The sequence below is a fragment of the Penicillium verhagenii genome (genome assembly GCF_028828195.1).
Source record: "Penicillium verhagenii strain IBT 33310 chromosome Unknown utg000007l_segment0_segment0, whole genome shotgun sequence".
Classification (NCBI taxonomy): Eukaryota; Fungi; Ascomycota; class Eurotiomycetes; order Eurotiales; family Aspergillaceae; genus Penicillium; species Penicillium verhagenii.
In genome coordinates, this window is record NW_026643171.1 from 1,462,587 (window position 1) to 1,484,620 (window position 22,034).

The following is a 22,034-nucleotide window of genomic DNA, read 5'->3' on the forward strand; positions in this document are numbered from 1 at the left end:
TTTGTGGGTAGCTTGTGGAAGGTTCAGGCTGCCAATAAACAGAACAAGCCACATTCTATTGGGATATCGACTGTTGAAATTTTATCTTGTATATAACCTCTAGCATGAACCCACATTAGGGGGCCTGCTGGTATTCAAGATAAAAATCGGCAGATCAAAGCAGCTGGGTCAAACACGGACCATTCCGGCTCTTCCAAGATTTATATGCAATTGATTGAGGAATGTGTTGAAAAAAAAGCATCAACTACCTAATCGCCTCTGGACTACCTTACCATTGATTTCCAATTTCTTGTACCATTCGCCGTGAAAATGATCGGCTTAGTCGATATGACACGGGTGTCTTTCGATAAAATCGCCTCATATTCATTCTCTTCCAGCACGCAGCTACTGAGCTACAATACTGCCTGCAAATCTTCAATATCTCTATTCTACCTCTTTTGCACAGGCTCCTTATTTTTTGACATTGTCCATCACCTGCTCCACCGTTGCAACAAGTCATCACATCCTCTGTTTCAACGCCTTGCTCGTGTTCACCGTTACCACCACCTATATTTCACGCGGCACATGCAGTTTGACAAAAAATATCTTCGACAGAACCAATTTCAAGCACTTCCACTTGAACTGGTACTTCAAGTTATTGGTACTATACTGGGCTATATTTTTGCTGTTTTCGTGACGCCAAAAAGCCTGCATTGGATCACACGACACCATCTTTATTTTACCGTTACGGTTCAAGTTCTGAGAACCTCATTTGTCATTGCCACAAGTGGCCGGGACTCAAATCACCTGGTCTACGAAACTGCGCCAAAGGATCCTAATTGGATATTTGTGGGCCCGGAATTCCACTCGCTTCATCATGTCTACCCAGATCGCTATATCGGCTCATTCATCAAGATCTTGGACTGGATCTTCGGCACTGCATACTCATTCAGAAGCAAGCATTTTGTAATTACTGGCGCAGATACCGTGTTTGGCCAGGCAATGATGGCAGAACTCGAACGCGATGGTGTGAACCACATCCACAAGCTGAATATTGGTATTGATTGGGATCATGATCAGTTCGAAGAAGCGATTCCAGTGCTTTCCAAGTGCGATATCCTAATTCTAGCCCATGGCTCTTCACACCAGGATGAAGTCAAATCGGATTGCGAGTCAGCCATACAGCTTGTCAAGTTGTTCAAAAAACACAGGGCTACTAATCCCCTTGGTCCGACGCTTCCAGAAGTGTGGTACACCGACAATGGAATTGAGTCCCACACATCCTGGAAAGCTGAACAAACGCAACATGAATCTCAGTCAAAACAAGGATTCCTTCTCCATGCTCGTTCACTCTACAATGATGCCACAATACTTTACCGCCATATTGACCTATCGTCAGTTCACTCAGCCAAAGGATCTTCTGCCTCGGAAGCGTCCAGAACAGCAAAGTGTGCAATGTGGTGGATCCGGCGAGGAGCTAGATATGTCCCTAGCACATGCATATGGGTCGCGTGTCTCAATTATTTCAAGTTCATATTTTGTATTCCTGATGCACAGGATTTTGAATCTGTCAGCTAGACGTTGAATCGAACATATGTTTAAGAAGCCGAATGGACTAAGCGCCGTAAGAATTTGGGTCAAAGCGCGGTCTAAATAACGATTACTAAGCGCCCCAAGCCTCAAGCGCGATGCCAGCAGCCCGGAGAATCGGACCCCGCTTGATCCGAGGACCGACAGGTCGGTATCAGGCCCGAAATCAAGGCCATAATCGTTTTCTTGTCTGAATTACTTTCAAACCAAGCTAATTGGTAAGAGGGAATTGATCGGAGCAGATTGAGGAAATTCTTAGCTGGGATTAACGCCTCCAACCGACATTATGGTGAAGATTGAAGAATTCGCGGTTGAGCAGGTACCTTCCCCGCATTCCTGTATGACTGGCCATTTTTTTTTGTTTCTGCAGCCGACTCTGCGCACCTAGGACAATGCGAGTACTAATGACCTGATTAGTGGATGGACAAGTACGAGACTACGGCCAAATTCAACACTGCCGAGACTTGCTGTGCCTCCCTTTCCATCGATGACCTCCGAGAGCTTTCCGATGACAAGGAAACCAACCCTTTGACACAGCTCCAGTCAACCAAGCTTACTTATGGTGCGATCAGAGGCTCTGACAAGCTACGCGAAACCTTAGCCAACCTATATTCTGCAAAGACAACCAATCAGTTGCCGAAAGACAATGTGTTGATCACACCTGGTGCCATTCAGGCCAACTTCCTGGCTCTATATACCCTCGTTGGACCAGGGGACCATGTTATCTGCCACTATCCAACATATCAACAGCTTTACTCGGTTCCTGCGTCTCTGGGGGCTGAGGTGAGCCTGTGGAAATCCAAGGAATCTGACGGATGGAAGCTCGACATTGAGGAGTTGAAAGGACTCATTCGCCCCAACACAAAACTGATTATTATCAAGTATGCTCAAATTTGCCGACTGCAGTCATCTCACGAGTGGGGCTAGACTAACTCATCTTTCCGTAGCAACCCCCAGAATCCCACCGGAGCCATCGTCCCGCGCAACCATCTCGAAGATGTGGTCAAGATTGCCCGCGAGTCTTCCATCACCGTCTTGGCCGACGAGGTATACCGACCTCTTTTCCACAACATCAGCCCCATGGACCCGGAGTTTCCCCCTTCAATTCTCTCTCTCGGATACGAAAACACAATTGCTACCGGTTCCACCTCAAAGGCATACAGCTTAGCTGGACTACGCGTGGGATGGATCGCATCGCGAAACCGATCAATCATTGAAGCATGCGCCAGTTCTCGCGATTACACTACGATATCCGTTGGCCAGATCGATGATGCCGTGGCTAGCTTTGCTCTAGCGCCGGAATGTATTCACAATCTCCTTCGCCGAAACATTGATCTTGGCCGTACAAATCTTGAGATCTTGGAGAAATTCATTGAGAGTCACCGGTGGGCCTGTGACTGGGTGAAGCCTCGGGCTGGCACGACCGCGTTTGTTCGGTTCGCGAAGATGGGAAGGCCGATTGATGACGTTGCTTTCTGCGAGAAGCTGCAAGAAGAGTCAGGTGTGATGTTTGTGCCGGGTAGCCGGTGCTTTGGAGGAGGGGAGGATTTCCAGGGCTACGTCAGAATCGGATATGCTTGCGAAACTGATGTGCTCGAGAAGGGCCTCGAAGCGCTGCGTGAGTTCATGGAGGAAAGTTATGAAGATGTACCGGCGTTGAAAAAGAAGAAAGCACCGCAATAACTGTGGTTGTTTTAGCATAGATAGTAAATATTGCATAGACAGTTATGTGGTTATAAACCGAGCCTTTAACCTTGGGACAACACCGTGTTTGGCCAGTCGCTCTTATGAGCACTGTTCAATGTCCCTCCATCTGCTGGCCGTATAAAGACTGGCGAGGCCAGAAATACTCAAGGGTCCAACGTATCCGTAAGCCGTGCGGGGAATACTATAACGAAAATAAGCGAGGGCATGGAAACGGCCCATGTGCCCTGCAGATCTAAGCACTTGAGTCTTTCATATCAACCGAGCCATGTGACTGGTGAAAAGTGGCTTGCGAGTTTTGCTCCGAGGACCCCCTCTAAAGTGTCAGCTGAACTTTGGAACTTATTTTCCGACCACCACAGGGAATTATGCCTTTGTATAGAATAAAGCAATGTCGATATCCACTTAGTATCTATACTAAACGCACTAAAATTCAATTAGTCGTACGATTGATGTGGAGCGTGCCGTAAAGTGTGACGCGGTGTAGCCCACATCTCCCTCCGATCTAACCGGGATCGGCACAAACAAGCCGAGGCATCTTGGCAGTCCTAGTACCAACAACCAACTTAGGCTCCCCTTGCTTGTTTCATCACCTCACACGAGTCCCGTTGCATTTCATTCTTACCTTAAAGAAAGCCTTCTGCCGCTTAGGTTTTGATCTACAATCCGTACAACCTACCCACCACGTTTAAATCCCTTCGCCGGCCCCATAAGGGCGCGATCGTACCACGCAGATCTTATCATCTTCACGAAGAGCTTGAAGCTTTTCAACGCGCTGCACATTCACCTCATATTCGCCTCATAGCTGAAATTCATTATCCCAAACACAATGCCTCTACCTTTTCTATCAAGTAGGTATAAATTGGTCGCCGAATTCCAGAGTATTCAGATGCTGACGATGGCGCTCCGCTTCCAGATGTGCCTTTGAGCATTGCCCTTCCAGCGACCGCCACAGCTCTTGCCTACCTAAACGCGAAACACTCATTGTTCTACGATATACATCTTCTCAAGTCAATGTTTAAGATGCTCAAGAAGAAAAACTCAGCAGAGAAGACTGATCGCTTGAACCTCTTCTACGTTCTCGAAAACCATGCCCTCTCCCCCAATACCGCCGACAAAGAATTCATCGTCTTCAATGGCCGAACATGGAGTTACCGCGAGACCTATGATACAGCGCTTCGCTTCGGAAATTGGTTCCAGAACGTCCACAACGTGGGTCACAAGGAGATTGTCGCCATCGATAGCATGAATTCGGCCAACTTCTTGTTCATGATCCTTGGCTTATGGAGTATTGGGGCTATTCCTGCTCTCATTAACTACAATCTGGGTGGCAAGCCTTTGATCCATTCTCTTAAGGTGTCGACTGCCAAACTTGTCGTTGTGGACGATGAGGTTCGCCATAACTTCCCGCCGGAGATAATGGAGACGATTACTTCGTCGGAGTTCCGTGATGGCAAGGGCCCGACCGAGGTGCTGTTTTTAACCCCCGATGTAGAGGCTCAGATCTTGGAGATGGAGCCCCTGCGAGAGGAAGACAAGACACGCGCTGGTCTACTCTTGCGTGACATTGCCTTGTTGATCTACACCAGTGGTACTACAGGTCTTCCAAAGCCTGCAATTGTTAGCCTCCAGAAAGCGTGGACTAGCGCATGCTTCGTAGGAAACTGGACAAGCATGACCCCCGAGGATCGCTTTTTCACGGTATGCACCAACCCTCCCATTTTGAATGCAAGCCAATTACTAACTTGAAAAGTGCATGCCTTTGTACCATGCCTCGGCCGCCGTACTTGGTTTCATTCTTACTTTACATGTTGGCGCTACAGTGATCATCGGGCGCAAATTTTCAGCACGTAATTTCATGAACCAGGCTCGTGAGAACGATGCCACAATGGTACAGTATGTCGGCGAGACTCTTCGATACATTATGGGTGTACCGCCCAACATCGATCCGACCACAGGAGAGGATCTGGATAAGAAGCATAACATTCGAATCGCATTTGGCAACGGCCTCCGGCCCGATGTCTGGAACCGGTTTAAGAAGCGTTTCAACGTCCCCACCGTTGCCGAGTTCTACGCTGCCACCGAAGGTACGTCAGCGTCGTGGAATCTTTCGTCCAACGACTTCTCCGCAGGCGCCATTGGGCGAAATGGAGCCATCGGAAATTTCATTTTCTCCCGCAACTCAGCCATCGTCGACGTGGACTGGGAAACTCAAGAACCCTGGCGCGATCCAAAGACTGGCCTTTGCAAAAAGGTCCCTCGAGGTGATCCTGGCGAGCTTCTGTTCAGAATTGACCCCAACGACCCCAGCGCTGCGTTCCAGGGCTACTTTGGAAACTCGAAGGCTACCGAGAGTAAGATTGTGCGTGATGTCTTAACAAAGGGCGACGCATTCTTCCGCTCCGGCGATGTGGTCCGATGGGACAAGGACGGTCGTTGGTACTTTTCCGATCGATTGGGAGATACCTTCCGGTGGAAGAGCGAGAACGTCTCGACCAACGAGGTTGCGGAGGTCCTCGGTTCTCACCGGGCGGTGCACGAGGCCAACGTATACGGCGTGGCTCTTCCGAACCACGAGGGTCGCGCTGGATGCGCGGCGCTAGTCCTGAACGAACAGATAGCTAGCGGTAATACTTCAGGGTTGGCGTTGGAGCCTTCACGTGCTACCCTTGACAGCATCGCCGCGCAGATTCTGAACAACTTGCCTCGATATGCAGCCCCGCTCTTCCTTAGGTTCATGTCTGAGATGCAGTCTACCGGAAACAACAAGCAGCAAAAGCATATATTGCGTACCGAGGGTGTGGATCTGGCTCAAGTGTCGAAGAATGACCACGTATACTGGCTTCAGGGTGACACTTATGTTCGATTTGAACAGAAAGACTGGAACCGGTTGAACGGTGGCCAGGTTCGGCTGTGAGCGTGTCTCTGGCTGTTCCCTCTTCTCACTATTTTTCTAGCGCACCATTTTCGTAACTCTCGGTTTAAATGTTTAGATACCCTCCACACTGTCCTTCATGATTTCCATTATATGCAACGGCCTTTATATTACAATAGGCTTTGACAAGTTCACACCGGTTTAACCTTCGTATATCGAGGTCTTAGTAGTAGTCTCTGTCGTGCACAGGAACTTGCCCAGGTGGACATAGGAATTACTCACGAGTCATGATCTCAATGGAATGTTGAATCCCCAGAGATAAACCCCTATGTAGATACATGATTGGAAGAAAAACCAGATCTACTAGCATCAGCGAGCGAATCAATAAATACAAAACAATAAAATCCCTAAAAAGCACAACGGGCGTTGCCTCGTTCGAGCTAGTACCCACCAACAAAGAACTAGCAGGGATCATAAGCGCCCAAGCAAAGGGGCCCAAAGAAACCCGGCCCAAAGCAAACGAACAACAAAAATAAACAATCACGTCAAAGGGTGTTTGATAATATTTTGATGTTCGGGGGAATTTTCCGTCAGACATTTTGATATTCTTGCCCACAGCCAGCGACATATGTTTCACACCAGGACACAGGGCAGAACGAACCAAGAAAGCGGATTCCAAGACTGGGAGCGAACCCAGATCCAAGATTCCAGAGCCTCAGCAACAATCTACCCGGACCCATAGAAGAAGTCTTTATGGCATATATTGTCATCACTCGGAACGCAAACACCCCCGGTCAACGTAACTGCACAGACAATCCCGTTTCCATATAACTCCACCATGTGGCACTCGCCTCACTTGGCCACCGAGAAACACAAAGCTGGGAATCTGCAGAGAAGATACCAACCACCTCGAAGGGAGTGGTAAATTAATGACAGGAAAGTGCAGGACCAGGAGGCGCGTGTGGAGAGAGAGAGAGGGAGAGAGAGGAAAAGGTGGAATTTATACCTGAGAACAGACAACCAACTGTGTAACACATTCACCTTTCTACAAAGGGGAAAGTGGCTTTTCAATGTTTGCTTTTTGCTTTTGATTATCTTGGAAATTTTGTTTGCCATCTATGACGAAAGTACAGACATGGCTGGATTCATTCAAGCTTGGGGATTGAAGCTTCCCATGCCTGCCCTACACACCTGGGTATTGACAGTCAAGCCGAGCTACAGCCGACCTGGCTAGACCTGACATGGCGAAGACCCCGGATTTACAGGGTCTGAGCTGCAGTTCGTGCCACCTAGACCTGCTGTGCGGAATTACCATCGGACGCGTTCCGCTAATTCTTCTTCCCCCGCAGATCTGCCGATCCGAGATGGACTATATTTACTTCGATTCCACCCCTTGCTGTGTTTTAATCCGCTGACACCATCTTAAAATATACCTGGAGACTTAAAATAGAGACTTTCAAGCTCTTGGTTCATAATGAGCATCCATGAATCGAAGCTAGAAACTTCAGAGCACCATGATTTTCCTGCCGACCTGGAAGAACCCCAAGAAGATTCGCCAATGGTACGTATCTCCCAAGCTTTCAGCAAAGTCAGGTGCATGGATACTAACAAGCTTTCCTTAGACATGGCCCTGGCTCCGCAAACACGTTATCTTGATCCAATGCAGTCTCTTCGCTCTATGCCCAGGCTTCACAAGCGCCATTCTGATCCCAGGATTCAATGACGTCGCACAAGACTTAGCCATTGCCCCACAAACAGCAACCTATCTCGTCGCAGTCCATGTCCTATTCCTGGGACTGGGCCCGTTCATCTGGATCGTCTGCATGAACGCCTACGGGCGCAGGCCAACCCTCATCACAAGCATGTTACTGTCTTGTTTTGCTGCTCTCGGCGGAGGCTTCGCGCAGACATACGGAGGCCTCATGACAGCCCGAGTGTTCCAATCGATCGGTATCTCGGCAGGATTTGTCCTACCCGGCGTGATTGTGATTGATCTCTTTAATGCCGAGCAGCGAGGGCGTAAGAATGGCATCTGGGCGCAGATGGTGGCGATCGGGCCGCCGCTCGGTGGTGTGATCGGCGGGCCTGTCGTTCGGTATGCTGGGTGGAAGTGGGTGATGTGGCTGACCGCAATAATGAATGCCGTCCAGGCATTATGTTTTATCTTCACATGCCCCGAGACCTCGTACAGTCACTGGAAACAGGGCCGCGCCCCCCTTCGACTGCGATATGTCTTGGAGCCGTTTCTCATCCTTCAAGCGCCGCATATTTTTCTTGTTGCATTTGCGTACGGTGTGACATTTGCTATTGTTTCAGTGGGACTGTCAACTGTTGTGCCTATCGTTCTTGAAGATGTATACGGCTTTGGCGCGGTCGCACAGGGTCTTTTCTTCTTTGGGCCATTGGTTGGTGCTATTATTGGTGAACAGCTGGCCGGTCCTGGGAGCGATTGGATTATGAAGCGAGAGCGACAACGCGCTGCTGTGATCGTGGGCGATAGCCCGGTGTGGGTTGAGCGTCGTCTTATCGTTGGTCTCCCTGGGCCTGTGATGGCAGTCGCTGGAATCTTGATATTTGGCTTGACGTTGCAGTACCGAACTCACTGGATCGGGCCATGCATTGGGTATGGAGTAGCAAACTTTGGGTTGCAATTGGTTACAACTCCTTTGAAGACCTATTGTGTTGATTGTCTTCCTTCGCATTCTGGTTCGGTGCTTCAGCTCGTCAATGTTGTTCGCCAGATTCTCTCTTTCACAGTACCATTCTGGAGCCCCAAGCTGACAGGTCATCTTGGTTATGGGCTAGGATATGGAGTTGAAGCAATTATCTTGGTAACCGTTTTCATGGGCTGTATTTTGGTTTTGTTCTGGGGCGAGTCTTGGAGAAAGCTCTGTTCGTTCAAAGGCCTTGTGGATGACCGTTAGTTTCTACCAAGTCGCGATTATATTTATACCTGGATGTATCCAACCTTAAACATTGGCACCAATGTTGGGAGTGGCATGCTTAATACCTGGAATGGGCATATACTCAATACTCATGATAGTACGCCGTAGCTACAGCCGAGCACTATTTAAACATTCAAATGCTGAAGGTACCGATTGCAGTGGAGTAGATCGGCTAAAACAGAATTCCGGGCCCACTGGCAACGACCCCGCAAATTAATTAACCGCGCCAGAAAGCTGGGGATCCCGGCTTAATTCCGAGAGCATCGGACGAGAACGCACCGATGACGATGGGCGCGGGGTGCTGTTGCCCGACTTCAAGTGGATCCATACTCGACTATTAAAAAGCAAAAAACACGCCTCAAGAAAGAATTTACCATATTACACAGCTCACAAATCGCAAACATGTCTATGAACTTTGATGATTGCGCCGTTGTCCGAGACGGATTCCCCCGCCCGTTTCCCAACACGCCTTCAAATGTCTTGGAGCAACTTCGCATGGATGGAAAGGTAGTCGTTGTCACTGGAGCGGCCGATGGGATCGGATTTGCTGTGGCAGAGGCGATTGCTGAGGCTGGTGGCCATGTGGCTTTCTGGTATAACTCGTGAGTAATTGCATTGATGCATGCTTAGGTGTACAAGAACTGATAATTGCTAGAAATGATGTTGCAATCCAAAAAGCAAAGGACTTGGGCACATCGCATAATGTGAAGACAGCTGCTTACAAAGTCGATGGTTGGTTTATCTAGATGGACGAATACGAATGCTTTCTAAAGGGATGCGTGCTAATTCTAAGTATAGTCTCTGTCTCAACTGAAGTTCAAGAAACCATCGCCAAGGTAGTGCGGGATTTTGGCAAAATGGATGTTTTCATTGCCAACGCAGGTGAGTTGCAAAGCATGCCTCCAACGAAGATTCAAAAACTCAATCTCTCGATACCTAGGAATGGCAATCTCAAAGCCTATCCTCGAGCAGACCCTCGAAGAATATCGCAAGCAGATGTCTGTGAATGGTGAGAAAACTCAGCCCCCTTCCCCCAAATGGCAGAAACACCAGGAACCTTGGAATAGTTTGCTAATCCACGATCTAGTCGATGGTATCGTATACTGCGCAAAGTACGCAGGTGAGGTCTTCCACAAGCAAGGCTTCGGAAACCTGATCATCACATCGAGTATGAGTGCACACATTGTCAACGTGCCAACCGATCAGCCCGTGTACAATGCCACCAAGGCCTATGTTACCCACTTTGGCAAGTCCCTCGCGCGAGAGTGGCGCGAGTTTGCTCGAGTGAACATCGTTTCGCCGGGCTTTTTCGATACGAAAATGGGTGCCAGTGGCTTTGCTATCAATGAAGCCTACCGTATGTCCTCTGTGGGACGCCAGGGCCACACGAAGGAGATCAAGGGTCTTTACCTTTATCTCGCTAGCGATGCTTCTACCTACATGACGGGCAGCGATATCCTTATTGATGGAGGATATGTTTTACCTTGATTTTGGAACGCTTTTAATTTAGAAAACTTATAGACAATTCATTGGTTTAGTCAATTAATATAACAGGAACTGCAGGAGGTACCTGGGTGTTGCGATAAATGCCTTCATTGATGAGAAACTTAATCACTCCTGAAATTGGCATCTAAACACCCGCCTCGAGCCTCATCTGCGGACGATTGATGAATTCGCACCGTTCAAACAGCTTCTCCCACTTCACCGCGCTTTCTAATGTATTCTGTAGATCTTCAGACTCAGCACCACGATTAACGGTGACTGCCTCCCCAGACTCCTTGGAAATCCCACCGAAAACCCGAATTGAAATCGTTTCGGGAGTGGTCTTGCCCAACCGCAACTCCTCTTTGTTGAAAGCTGGCGGCCATGAATCTGCCGCAAACTGCTCAGGACGCCCATGGTATGCAAAGTCAATTACCCGACGGCTGAGTGCCCTCCCTAATTCCAATTGATCTGGCGAGTTATCTGCCCCTGCCTCTAACCCCTGATTGTTCAGCACATACGGGATATCGCTCAAATGTGCCACACCCCACATTGGAACACCCATATATTGGAAGATAGGTGAGTATCGCGTGGCATTATGCTCATATAGCCATACTCGTGAGTCGGTCGCCGAAGATTTTGATTCTTTTCCACCGTTTTGCTGCTTTTGAAGATAATGCCACGTAAAATCCAATACGGGGCAGGTAAACCATATGTCCCGGTTCATCTGCGCTGCACGGTAATACTGCGGTGAAATTGGTGACCCATCCTCTGAGTGTCGCTTGATATGTTCGAAATCCTTAATGGGATACAAGGCGAGAAGTTCGGTCTTTGTCGAGTCGGACAGATGAGAAAGCCAGAGACCGAAGCTCGCGAGGACATCGGTGTCCGTAGCTGTGGTTGGAGGCGCGTACCAGGCTCCATCGTTGGTGACCCAAGAGCCGATCAAAGGAATATTAGGCTCGAATTTACCGGCGCGGAGGAGCTCAGATGGACGCGCGGTAATCATGTCCCCGTCAATGGTTGGATAGAAGAATCCCTCCCCAAAGGGAGGACGGGCTGCACGGGAGGCCGTGACGGAAAGATTGGTTAGGAGTTCAAAAGGAGTACGTTGGAGGCACTCCAATGTTGCGAGAGACTGTGCATCTTCGCTAGGTTGAACACAGTTGACTTTTTCGGCGATGGAGGCGGTGTTTTCAGCTACCAGGGCCGGATCACTGTTAAAGTTGAGGCCTGGAGCACCGGACATCATCCTTTAGAGAGATACAAGTTAACATGGGCTCGAGTGTGAGTAAAAAATCACGGTAGATAGGAAGTACAAACATGGCTTGTTGAAATGGGACTCCTCGTGTACCATCGAATGAGATCAAGTGGAGACCAATATCACTGGCTCCAACGCTTTGACCGATCGCAGTCACTGAGCAGAAAGTAAGTCTTTGTTCATTGGTATGATAGAGTTGGACAACGCACCTCGATTCGAATCGCCTCCAAAGGCTTCGATATTATCTTTGACCCCTGTTTAAAATCATCGAGTGAGCTACTGAAAACTTCCTTTAGGAAATTGAAGGCTAACACACACTCCAATGCAGCACGCTGGTCCCGAAGTCCAGCATTTGTCTGCTTATTCTCTATCATCGCATGGCTGGTTGCAAATCCGAAAACTGGAAATTGAGATTAGCCTTGAGAGTCGCAATCTGCACCAAAAGAGAAGAAAGGGAAAACTTACAGCCTAGTCGATAATTGATTGCCACGTAGATCAATGGCTTCTCACTAATGGCAGCTTCTTGCACGAGCCCATCAGGATGATAGAGGATATCCGAGGCGGAACCCAACGCATGGCCACCTAGGTCAATCCTTAGCACAGCATCCAACGCTGGAACAGGAGTCTGCGTACACACCTCCATGAATATATACAACCACCGGTAATTTTTGACCTGCTAGTGCGCCCTTCGGACGGGCAATTCGTAAGCTCAGACAGTTTTCGCTGATGTTAGTGACTCGGCTAGTGAAAGGCAAAATATCTCCAGTACCCTGGGGACACCAAGCGCCGGCGCTGGTAGCATCAATCACTGAGCCTTTCGAGGGGCGCACGGGAACGGGAGGTGCAAATCGTCGAGGCCCAGAGGGCTCTTCGGCGTAAAAAATATTCTGGAAATGCTCGACATCCTCCAATGCACTCCCGATATATGTAATATCACGTAGTGGGTCGTGAACTGTCGGGGATAGAGCTGTTTGTGTAAAGGTGGAGGGATAAAAGTAGGTTCCGAGAAGAGAAATTGCAACAACTAATGCTGCTATTGCAAAGCTTCCGCGAGGAATTAACTGAATGGTCATAGCTGGAATTTTAGAAAGACACAATTAAGAGAACGCTTGAGTGAGGGAAACCAGAGAGATGCGTGCCTCATACATGGAGCTTTAGGTATTCTAGGGGAGTTCCAAAGATCGGCAGAGGGCCAGAACTCAGACCGACGATCCCTTGAGTGCCTTTCTTTGTTTGTCCTCCTGGGCCCAAGTGGATCCCAGTCTCGGGCGCTGGCAGACGCTCAGTGGCTTTACCCGAGTGACGATCCATGGGGCCCTTTCAACTTGTTTAGCATCCACGATGCAAGCAAGGGTCGTCGCCCACGGTCGCATGGCCAGGTGACGCACAAACGCGTCCCGCAGTTGGCTCTGTATTCCCATGCAAATGCGGGCCTTGGAATGAGGGGAATACTTGGGGTCCAATTTCCATTTTCCGTCTAAATATGGTGTAATCTACATACCTGGCAGAGGAAGCTTTTAATCAATTTTCGTGTGTAAATCGTACTAGGGATTAGATAAATTTGTAGTTTGTAACGCTTCTTAACGCAGGAATCAAAAATCATGAAACGAGGACTCTCAAGTATGTGATTGGTAATCTTGAGGTGATTTCCAAGTTTTGGAGATCTGAGTGCGAACAACAATGGCCGCGGGGGCTTCTAACTGCCTTTCAATATCGTCCAACTCCCAAGGATCTCGCGCGGCGATAGCAGTGCGACAGGTTCCCAGCTCACAAGAAGCGGTTGACCCGCCAAGACTTTTTGATCGAGAAGTCAAATGGTTCCCTTCCCTCATATCGTCGTATTTCGTGTGCTTGAGTCCCAAAACAGTGGTGAATCCGTCACGGATCTTGGCTGCTACAGGGCCACAGACAGGCATAGAACAGACGATCATGCCAACGTTTACTTCAATAGCTGACCAAAGCATAAAAAGCGTGAAATCAGCAATGAAGTCGGGGTTGTCTTGTTTGTCGTAGGAGGTAACAAGATATATGTACATTCGCGCAATACCGGCTCCGATCGTGCTAGATGAAACATTAGGATATCAGTGAACTGCCCTGGAGAAGAGGCCGAAGAATACGCACAAAAGACCCAACATGAACAATCCTGTCAAGCCAGCCTTTTTAGCGGTTGGTAGATGTAGTTTCCAAATGATAGGAACAGGCAGGACAATTATCACGATGTCAGTCGCAATATCAGTGGCGGTGAATACAGTGAGCATGTTTAGTGTGTTGCTACACTGTGTCAAGAACAAGGTGATGGGTGCCCAGTTCCAGCTCCAGTTAAGACCGCATTGGAAGACCGTGGCGAAGACAAACGCGATTGACCAGGCTATCACGACACCGATCATTACGTGACAGCACGTCTGGAATGAGCGGATAGGACTGATCATGCGTTTCCAAAGAAGCAGGATAGAAATCTTGATCAATCCAAATGTCATCTTCTCCATAATCTGGAAGGCATACTTGTATTTCTCTACCAGATGTTCCAAAGGGCTGGTGAGAGGCCAATCGTCTACAACTTCAGAGTGACCAGTGATTGCCCCTTGAATGGTAGCAGCCAGAAAGACGCTATTGAGGCCCAAAACAAGGATCTTGTTGTATTTGAGGTGCCTAATCAGCTTCAAATCATAGTTACTTGGACAAAGAGGACATCAACAGATCAAAGGTTTTTTTGTACTCACAAAAGAAATCAATGCAACCCAATCATCGGCGGCTAATGGCGCACCTTTCAACTTTCTGGCGTAGAAGCGGGATATAATGAACAGAATTTGGATGATATAAAACAGCGAGGCCATCACAATCAGGCCAGGACGGTCATCCACCAAAGCCAACTTTTTATGATAGGCCATGGTGCTTGTAGATAGGCCGTGTCCAGACCTTGTAAAGGTCAAGCAGACAAGCGCAGTGAGTATGAAGATTTAGATTTGAGGCGTGAATATTGGCGAGAAAAAGGGCGCGAATCAGCATCTCGTACCCACTGGGGTAGTATAATTCTAGTAACCCTGGAGGCTGATAACTCTGCACAAGATTGTAGAGTGGGGGAAGGGGGGGCGGAGGGGGGGTTGAATTTCGAACAATAGTTGCGACACCATATTGATCAACATTGCTTGTGGCTTGATCGACCCATGGATTTTCTAATCTCGGAATGCGACATAGAATATTGGGGGCCATTTTGGTTGATCAGTCTACACCTTGCACTTGGGCTGAGCCAGCCGTGCATGAGCTACTGCATCACCGAGTCACCGACTCACAAGATCAAGGCGATGTAACTTCATTTAGCCCATTTTGCCATCCCGCAAGCAATGGGCACTTGTTGATGCTTGAATAATAATTTTTGCGTCATGCGAGATCAGAACCCATTTTGCCTGGTTCGGCCTTGGTCTAGAAGATAGTAACCCGTGGGTCTTCACAAAATCCTTGAAATTCACCCGCTGGTGCATTAGCACTTGGGGGCGACAACACAAACATGACCATGTCGGAAAACCTCCATTCTCAAATATCTCATCTGTGCCTAGGGATACTGACCGATACGACGAATTCAGTTCAGGCTGACAACTGGAAACTATTTTTTGTTCCTTTTTTTTTTAAAGAAAAAAGAAAAAAAAAAGAAAAAAGCAAGTCGCAGGAGATTGCAAAGTATCCATCACTGCCATCGAAAACGGACTTGAAACACTATAACCCAATCTTCTACCATGAATCTCTTTTCAAACAGAGATGAAAGCGCCGGTCTTCTTGAGGCCGAGGATTACGCCGCAAAAAGCCCGGAGATAGAGAAGCAGTCAAGGTCACCCGCCAATCGGCGCTCCATACACTGCATTTGCATATGGGTCTTGTTATTCACCAACCTGGTGACTCTAGGAGTCGTTTTTCAACAAAACAGATTGGCACCCAACAACCTGATCGAGCAGCCTTCCCATTTCGCCGGACTTCAGCGAACCCGCGAGGAACCATTTGTCATGCAGACCAAATATGCCTCGGAGAACGAAACTCTCCGCAACGAATTGTGGTATAACATCAACATCGATGATGGCATGGTAGCACTTTCAGATGAATGGGCCGCCCAGCACGGCCTTCGTACGGCGCAGAGATTCCCCTGGGATAACAGCAAGGGCATCTACCTGCTTCATGGATTCCACAATCTACATTGCTTGAAAATCATTTACATCGCCTTGAATGAGTACCGGTCTGAAGAGTCGCAATCCCGCAACTGGCACCATATTGTCCATTGCATGGATGCTCTGCGCAGACAGATCTTGTGCGATGCCGACGACACCCCGAGAGCCACTGAGAGACGCGCTGAGGTGGTGACTGGGGTGAATCAACATCGAATGTGTCGGCAATGGGATGGGCTGGTGGATTTTGCCAGACAAAATACGGCATGTTACAAGCGCCCCGAGATGCCGGATGTTAACCCGGTTTTGGACCGATACAGGCATTGCCCTCCTGGTAGTGGCTATGTGACGACGGGAGATTATGTTCCTACTGATGAAATCGTGGTTGGTTTACCGGAGGAGTCCATTGAAGATTAATTTTAACAATGTTCTTTTCTTTGCCTCTACCTACCAACATCTATGGATATACTATGTGCCTCCGTTGAATAGCCAAAAACAAATTGGTCTGCTCAAGCGTTGCACATGTAGAAAGACCTCTTGGACGATAGATACGGATAGTGGTATACTATAATAACCTCGGAGGGCGTGTAAATACGTGAAGTATGAAAATCTGCTGTTTGTGATACTACAAAAATACCAAATCTTTTACTAGATACTAAGTATCACGTTGAGAATGGTACTGAGGCACTTGTTTGAGAGATGTGATATTATAAATAATAGTGTATCACATCTTGAATTTTCATAAATAAAATTTCCAACTTTTTTTTCCCCTCTCATTTCCCCCTTCCGTAGTCGACATCTCAAAATCCGCCCTGCATTGCGCATATCTTCCTTGTTTATTACCTTGCAGCGTTACATTCCTTTACGCTGATACTTCTTATCACGTCGATTAGTGATGTTGTTTGTTTCTTGTTATGTTCGAGTCTTTGAATATCAATCTGGAGATTTGGAACATTGAAAATAAATTGATCTTCGCCCTCAAGTGTAGAGTGATGGGTCAGATCAATCAGGGCCTAGATTGTCCAGACATCTGGATGTCGTGAAAATTGAACCTCGCATATATATTGAGCTCTAAAATCCATCCACACATGCAGGTATAAAGTTCGGCAGTCACAGCTTAGAAACCGTCTGCAACATCAACACTAGCTGGCTGTGCGTCCTCCCCACGGCGAGACTTCTTAAAGCCGTCGGCCACATCAACACTAGCTGTCTCATCCTCCCCACGGCGAGACTTCTTGAAACCGTCTGCCACGTCAACTTCGGCCGCCTCATCCTCTCCGCGACGAGAATTCTTGAAACCATCCGCAATCTCGATATTAGCGGGCTCTTCGATGCCTCGTCGGACCTTCAACTTGAAACCGTCTGCAACGTTCACTGTAGAAGCCGAGTTGGTTTCTTGCAAGTTGTGATTCAGCATATGCTTTCAACCGTCTATACAAATTTATTGAATACTCACCCTCAACGGTAGGAACAGGAGCTCCTAGAGCCAAAGCTCCCAGGAAGGTCAGGATCAGGAAGCTACTCCGCATGGTGATAGTATTGTTGCTTGAGGATGTAGATTGCAGTCGAGGACTGATGATTCTATGACTTCAGGGCAAAGGACTGGGTTTGCAAACGGATTTAAGCAAAAAAGCAGCTCTACTAGTAATTACTCGTAATCTCGCTAGTGCTGGATTGGACTTGGGTTGTTTGTGACAGTAAACTGGTATGGCCCCCAACTTTTAAAATATCCAGCCCCATTCATGAGCAGACTTTAATGCAACATTTTAGTGCCTTACAAGTCACTTGCTTCATTAGCAAACATTTTTTGGTCAAAGACGAGTCAGAACTGTTTAAATTATGCGGCTGGCCTAAAATAGGTTAGCATGGGTTTCTATTATGTTGTCGATCACCGAGAGTTACGTGTCATGCATGCCGAAGGAAGTGACGCTGCTCGAATCAAGATGAGTTCTCTTATGCGCCCAACAAGTGCCAACATTGAAAAGGTGATCTGATAGGAGGCAAGCGCTATCCGGTCATTCTCAGCTGCACAATTTTCAAAATTAGTACTCAACCTTACATAATTAGGCGGCCAAGGCTTTTCAATCATCCAGATGTCTCAAGCATATGCATCGCGTTGATCCCTGCTATCGTGAGGCAGACGCCGGTATTCTGAGTCTATCATCAAATATCCTTGATATCCAAAATGGCCCCCACCACATCAATTATGTGGCTTGAAGGCTGCATGAGCTAGCGGGGTAGCGAGCAGTATGTAATATGTAGGATATGTAGGATATCCACGTCTGGAACATCGGTCTGCAGTTTGACATCCAGCGGCAAGATTTTGGACATGATTCGCAGAAGATAACTCTAGTAGGTATCCACAATGATGCCGTACATGGTAGATCCCACAACAATTTAAAAATAGTTCAAACAAGGGTCGGACCTTATGAGAGTCATAGAATTTTTGCATTTGACGCGCGATGGTGGAAAATTAAATCGAAATGGGCATTTGAAGCTCCTTCCACTCAGCTTTTAGGATCTCCCTTGGAACACCAACCCTCTTCAATTTGATGTTTCAAAATTCTCGCGATGTTTTCCACGAAAACAAGAAAAGACATCAGGTACGCACCAATTCCGATAGATACCTGCAGACTTGACCAGATTCACCAAAATGAGGACTCAGAGGAATACCAATGCATTCCAAGAGTATGCCTAAAACCCACGATCTCAACAAGATCGGTTGTTGCATTTCTTAGCATTGCCCTCTTTGCATTTCTGGCTGGTGCATCCGCCGTCTACTTAGCGATGACAACAAACACGGGCCTACACAATGTCGCCCCTCGGATTCAACTTTCTCTGATTGCAAGAGAATTCATTCCCTGGTCACCATTCTCTGAAAAGCCTCCTTCATCAGGAGATATGCCTGAGCCCATTTGGGATTCTCTGATTCCAGGTACATATTAAGGCTACCCCCGCTCTTTATGGAACTATACCCCAAGTGCCATTCAAGAGCCTTTCTTTAATTCCTTTTATTGCAAAGCATTAATGTGCTATCGATTAGACGGGTTGGGGTATTTCAAAGATCTATCCCTTGCCCCGGACGCCGCAATCCCCACGGTTTTCCATCAACTCCATTGCCTGTATACCCTCAGACGAGCCTACTATGCCAAATCAGAGTCGCTAGAGTCGTTTGATCTTGGCAAAAATCGCTCGGTACATGTGGCGCACTGTTTCGACTACCTACAACAAGGCATCACCTGCTCTGCCGACACAACAGTAGAGCCAGCAGTCGACGAGCAGGGCGGGTTTCTTGGTACTGGGTTTAAGCGCCAGTGTCGAGACTTTGAGTACCTTAAAGAATTTGTAGCTGAACGACGGATCTTCGATAAGACCGGCTTTTTGGCTGTTTCGCACCATCACGATTAGGGATGAAGACCTATTATTTTAAGAATAATCAAGATCAATTCGAACCACTTGAATCCGCCTCTCCTTGGTTGTCTCCAAATATCTTATCCATTTGTTCAATGTTCAATGCCAACGCCTCTTGTCTCGGGCACAAAGAAGTATACATACTCAGCCAACAAGGAAAAGACAGAATGTTAGGCAAAAATAATGCATGCTCACTTTTTTTCAGCAACTGTTCATCCAGGCTTGCAATGATCAAGTGAAATCGCACTTTAATCCCTCAGGCCAATATCCAGCTTTTAGAATTCTTTAACTAATTGATGAACCGGGTGAACAACCACACTTGACTTTTTGATTTGCCCGAAATCATCGGACTCTTTCTCCGCGTCCCAGTCCCATCCATTAACGACAGCCAGCACCTTCACCTTGACCTTAGCCTCCTCCACCAGGCGGACCATTGATTTGATCAGCATTTTTCGATGATTGGCTTCCCTTCTTGCATGCTTGCCCCGATCCACACGATCAAGAATAATCCACACCGTTCTGCGCGAGTCAAACATGTCCAAAGCACGTAGAGCCACCTTCCGAAGCGCTTCTTCATTATGTACCAGGTCTTCCTGGGTCGAGTATTGGCTATAGGGCAATTCATGGAACCGCTGCACTGCCGCATACAGCTCATCGTATTGTACCTGGTTCTGTAATGACTGACGGTTTTGCCTTAGTAGCTGGATTATAATGGAGGATAAAACCTGAGGGAAACGATTCTCTGATCGCTGACCAAAAAGATAGAATGCAAAAGGATCTTTTTGACGGTCTTTGATCATGTCGTCAATCGTTTGTAGGGCAGCTGGAGACATCCAGCACATTTCATCGTTGTAGATGGACTCATTGTTATACCCTACTAAAATCAGGATTGAGGACTGCTCGGAATTTTGCCATCCCTGGAACTCTTGTCCCTGCTGGAATGCCTCTACTGCTTGTCCTTGCATCCTCTCAAAAATGGGTTGCCAGTTAAACTCAAAATGATGCTTGATCTCATCTTGGTAGATCTTCAGAAGCTTTTGCTCGGATTCTGCTGAATATGTTTCCAGGTTGAGCAAGGACTGGATTTTGCTTAAAGCGTCGTTATTGCGCCCTTCTTGCAGCTCTGAACAGGTACGCCTGTGCGTCAGCTATGGCACTACTAACCGAAATCGAGCACAATTGCTTTGACATGACCTACTTTCTATTTGCATCCTGAGATCTGTTTCTCGTTAACCACTGTTCCATATGCCAGATAAGCCTTCTGAAATGGCTACCCACCTTGAATAGTTTGTGCTTGGTCTGCCACCAGCTGTGTTAACAAAGAAAAGCAGTATCGAGGGAAAGAAAAGTATGACCTTTGCTTAGCTGCTTGATAATATCGACGTTCTTGTTCAGTAGTTCCTCACTACTGTGCCTGACTTCAACCATAGCTCTTTGAACCTTGCGTGATTCTTCCTCCAATGCCATTGATCCACACATAGCATCGATCGATCGTCCTGCATTACGGTGTTAGCGCAGGAAATATTGAAATTCTATCGAAGAAAGTAACTCACTGAATCCTCTCTTCGTGTAGTACTTCGTAGCTTCTATACAGAATCCCATAAAGCAATCGTAGGCATCCACAATCTTGGACTGTAAGCCTTGATCAAGCTCATGTTCATCGGAATAGATGTGACGATAGAGATTGAGACCTGGGACCCTGTCTTTGATCTCTAGAAGGGTCCTTGATATCAAATTCTCCGCTTGGGCTCTTCGATTGATAATCTGGGGGTGATTAGTCATTGTCTTCGGTGACGGTACGTAGCTTCCTAACCCTACCGTAAAAACAAAGGAGATTGTCCCGATGGCCATGCTGCCGTAGGGAGCTCCGAGATCCTTCACAAGCGCCACAATGGGGTCCAGACTTTTCATGATACCGCATGCTGAGCTCACAAAGCTCTGTATCTCAGATCTGACCTCGCTATTGTGAGCGGCTCCGAACTTCTCCTTTGCTTTCCAAGTCAAACCCCAGTAATCCTCGAAGGCCTCCACACTGTTGAAGTCTAAAGTGGATTTCTCTTCCTCTGAGAACGTATGCTTTTTGTGGATAAATTTGCGAAGCGCGTGTTGAGCCTCATCTGATCTTTTCACGACGTCCCTAGATTGCTGGTCAGCACTCACTCAAAATAACAATGTTGAAGAGAAAACCCAAGAACTACGACTTACAAGTCGTGAACACCAAGTGAGACCTTACCATCCATTGAGGGATTCTTCCCAGGCATGATGGGTTTTGTGATAATTGAGTGAAGATAATTGGTTGGCCTGTAGTTTTGACTCAGTGAGGGGGTTGGTAAAGGGTTGAGAACGAAATTCAATGTCGGAGCAAGTTTACATCGCATCTGAAGTGCAATAACTGTTTGAACCAATCAGCCTCCAAGCTATAAATACATAGGCGACGGTTTAATCAGTCGATGGGCTATCTATAATAAGTAACTCCATACATGAAGGGGCCGGCATGGAAGTTCGGAGATAACATAATGCCGATATCACCCCCAGTCCGCCACCAAAAGCACTTTGTGCAGGAGGCTGATGAAAGTTCACAAAACAACAGTACATGGAAGCACTAAATTATGCAACATTGCAGTCCCAATCCACTC

At 47.5% G+C, this 22,034-nt stretch overlaps 11 protein-coding genes across 11 annotated transcripts; 7 read left to right on the top strand and 4 right to left on the bottom strand.

Moving 5' to 3' along the window:
• Positions 1–309: 309 nt before the first annotated feature.
• Positions 310–1,557, top strand: N7466_007222 (uncharacterized protein; the record flags this gene model as incomplete). The annotated part of the gene is made up of 1 exon (XM_057166611.1): positions 310–1,557. The coding sequence occupies one exon, from the start codon at positions 310–312 to the stop codon at positions 1,555–1,557; it is 1,248 nt and encodes a 415-aa protein (XP_057019652.1).
• Positions 1,558–1,855: 298 nt separating this feature from the next.
• N7466_007223 (uncharacterized protein) lies at positions 1,856–3,252 on the top strand (the record flags this gene model as incomplete). The annotated part of the gene is made up of 3 exons (XM_057166612.1): positions 1,856–1,888; positions 1,987–2,450; positions 2,517–3,252. The coding sequence occupies 3 exons, from the start codon at positions 1,856–1,858 to the stop codon at positions 3,250–3,252; spliced, it is 1,233 nt and encodes a 410-aa protein (XP_057019653.1).
• Positions 3,253–4,102: 850 nt separating this feature from the next.
• Positions 4,103–6,190, top strand: N7466_007224 (uncharacterized protein; the record flags this gene model as incomplete). The annotated part of the gene is made up of 3 exons (XM_057166613.1): positions 4,103–4,124; positions 4,190–4,974; positions 5,027–6,190. The coding sequence occupies 3 exons, from the start codon at positions 4,103–4,105 to the stop codon at positions 6,188–6,190; spliced, it is 1,971 nt and encodes a 656-aa protein (XP_057019654.1).
• A 1,432-nt stretch (positions 6,191–7,622) lies between these two features.
• On the top strand, positions 7,623–8,953 carry N7466_007225 (uncharacterized protein; the record flags this gene model as incomplete). Its single annotated transcript, XM_057166614.1, has 3 exons — positions 7,623–7,709; positions 7,771–8,904; positions 8,933–8,953. 3 exons carry the CDS (start codon positions 7,623–7,625, stop codon positions 8,951–8,953), a joined length of 1,242 nt encoding a protein of 413 aa, XP_057019655.1.
• Positions 8,954–9,495: 542 nt separating this feature from the next.
• On the top strand, positions 9,496–10,581 carry N7466_007226 (uncharacterized protein; the record flags this gene model as incomplete). Its single annotated transcript, XM_057166615.1, has 5 exons — positions 9,496–9,695; positions 9,749–9,825; positions 9,892–9,975; positions 10,034–10,102; positions 10,181–10,581. 5 exons carry the CDS (start codon positions 9,496–9,498, stop codon positions 10,579–10,581), a joined length of 831 nt encoding a protein of 276 aa, XP_057019656.1.
• Positions 10,582–10,723: 142 nt separating this feature from the next.
• Positions 10,724–12,909, bottom strand: N7466_007227 (lipase; the record flags this gene model as incomplete). Its single annotated transcript, XM_057166616.1, has 6 exons — positions 10,724–11,828; positions 11,899–11,992; positions 12,046–12,090; positions 12,153–12,236; positions 12,302–12,418; positions 12,474–12,909. The coding sequence occupies 6 exons, from the start codon at positions 12,907–12,909 to the stop codon at positions 10,724–10,726; spliced, it is 1,881 nt and encodes a 626-aa protein (XP_057019657.1).
• Positions 12,910–13,452: 543 nt separating this feature from the next.
• Positions 13,453–14,724, bottom strand: N7466_007228 (uncharacterized protein; the record flags this gene model as incomplete). The annotated part of the gene is made up of 3 exons (XM_057166617.1): positions 13,453–13,897; positions 13,958–14,485; positions 14,639–14,724. The coding sequence occupies 3 exons, from the start codon at positions 14,722–14,724 to the stop codon at positions 13,453–13,455; spliced, it is 1,059 nt and encodes a 352-aa protein (XP_057019658.1).
• Positions 14,725–15,567: 843 nt separating this feature from the next.
• On the top strand, positions 15,568–16,404 carry N7466_007229 (uncharacterized protein; the record flags this gene model as incomplete). Its single annotated transcript, XM_057166618.1, has 1 exon — positions 15,568–16,404. One exon carries the CDS (start codon positions 15,568–15,570, stop codon positions 16,402–16,404), a length of 837 nt encoding a protein of 278 aa, XP_057019659.1.
• Positions 16,405–17,104: 700 nt separating this feature from the next.
• Positions 17,105–17,516, bottom strand: N7466_007230 (uncharacterized protein; the record flags this gene model as incomplete). Its single annotated transcript, XM_057166619.1, has 2 exons — positions 17,105–17,382; positions 17,444–17,516. The coding sequence occupies 2 exons, from the start codon at positions 17,514–17,516 to the stop codon at positions 17,105–17,107; spliced, it is 351 nt and encodes a 116-aa protein (XP_057019660.1).
• Positions 17,517–19,014: 1,498 nt separating this feature from the next.
• On the top strand, positions 19,015–19,395 carry N7466_007231 (uncharacterized protein; the record flags this gene model as incomplete). The annotated part of the gene is made up of 1 exon (XM_057166620.1): positions 19,015–19,395. The coding sequence occupies one exon, from the start codon at positions 19,015–19,017 to the stop codon at positions 19,393–19,395; it is 381 nt and encodes a 126-aa protein (XP_057019661.1).
• A 278-nt stretch (positions 19,396–19,673) lies between these two features.
• N7466_007232 (uncharacterized protein) lies at positions 19,674–21,659 on the bottom strand (the record flags this gene model as incomplete). Its single annotated transcript, XM_057166621.1, has 5 exons — positions 19,674–20,521; positions 20,754–20,894; positions 20,952–21,162; positions 21,217–21,535; positions 21,604–21,659. The coding sequence occupies 5 exons, from the start codon at positions 21,657–21,659 to the stop codon at positions 19,674–19,676; spliced, it is 1,575 nt and encodes a 524-aa protein (XP_057019662.1).
• Positions 21,660–22,034: the final 375 nt, after the last annotated feature.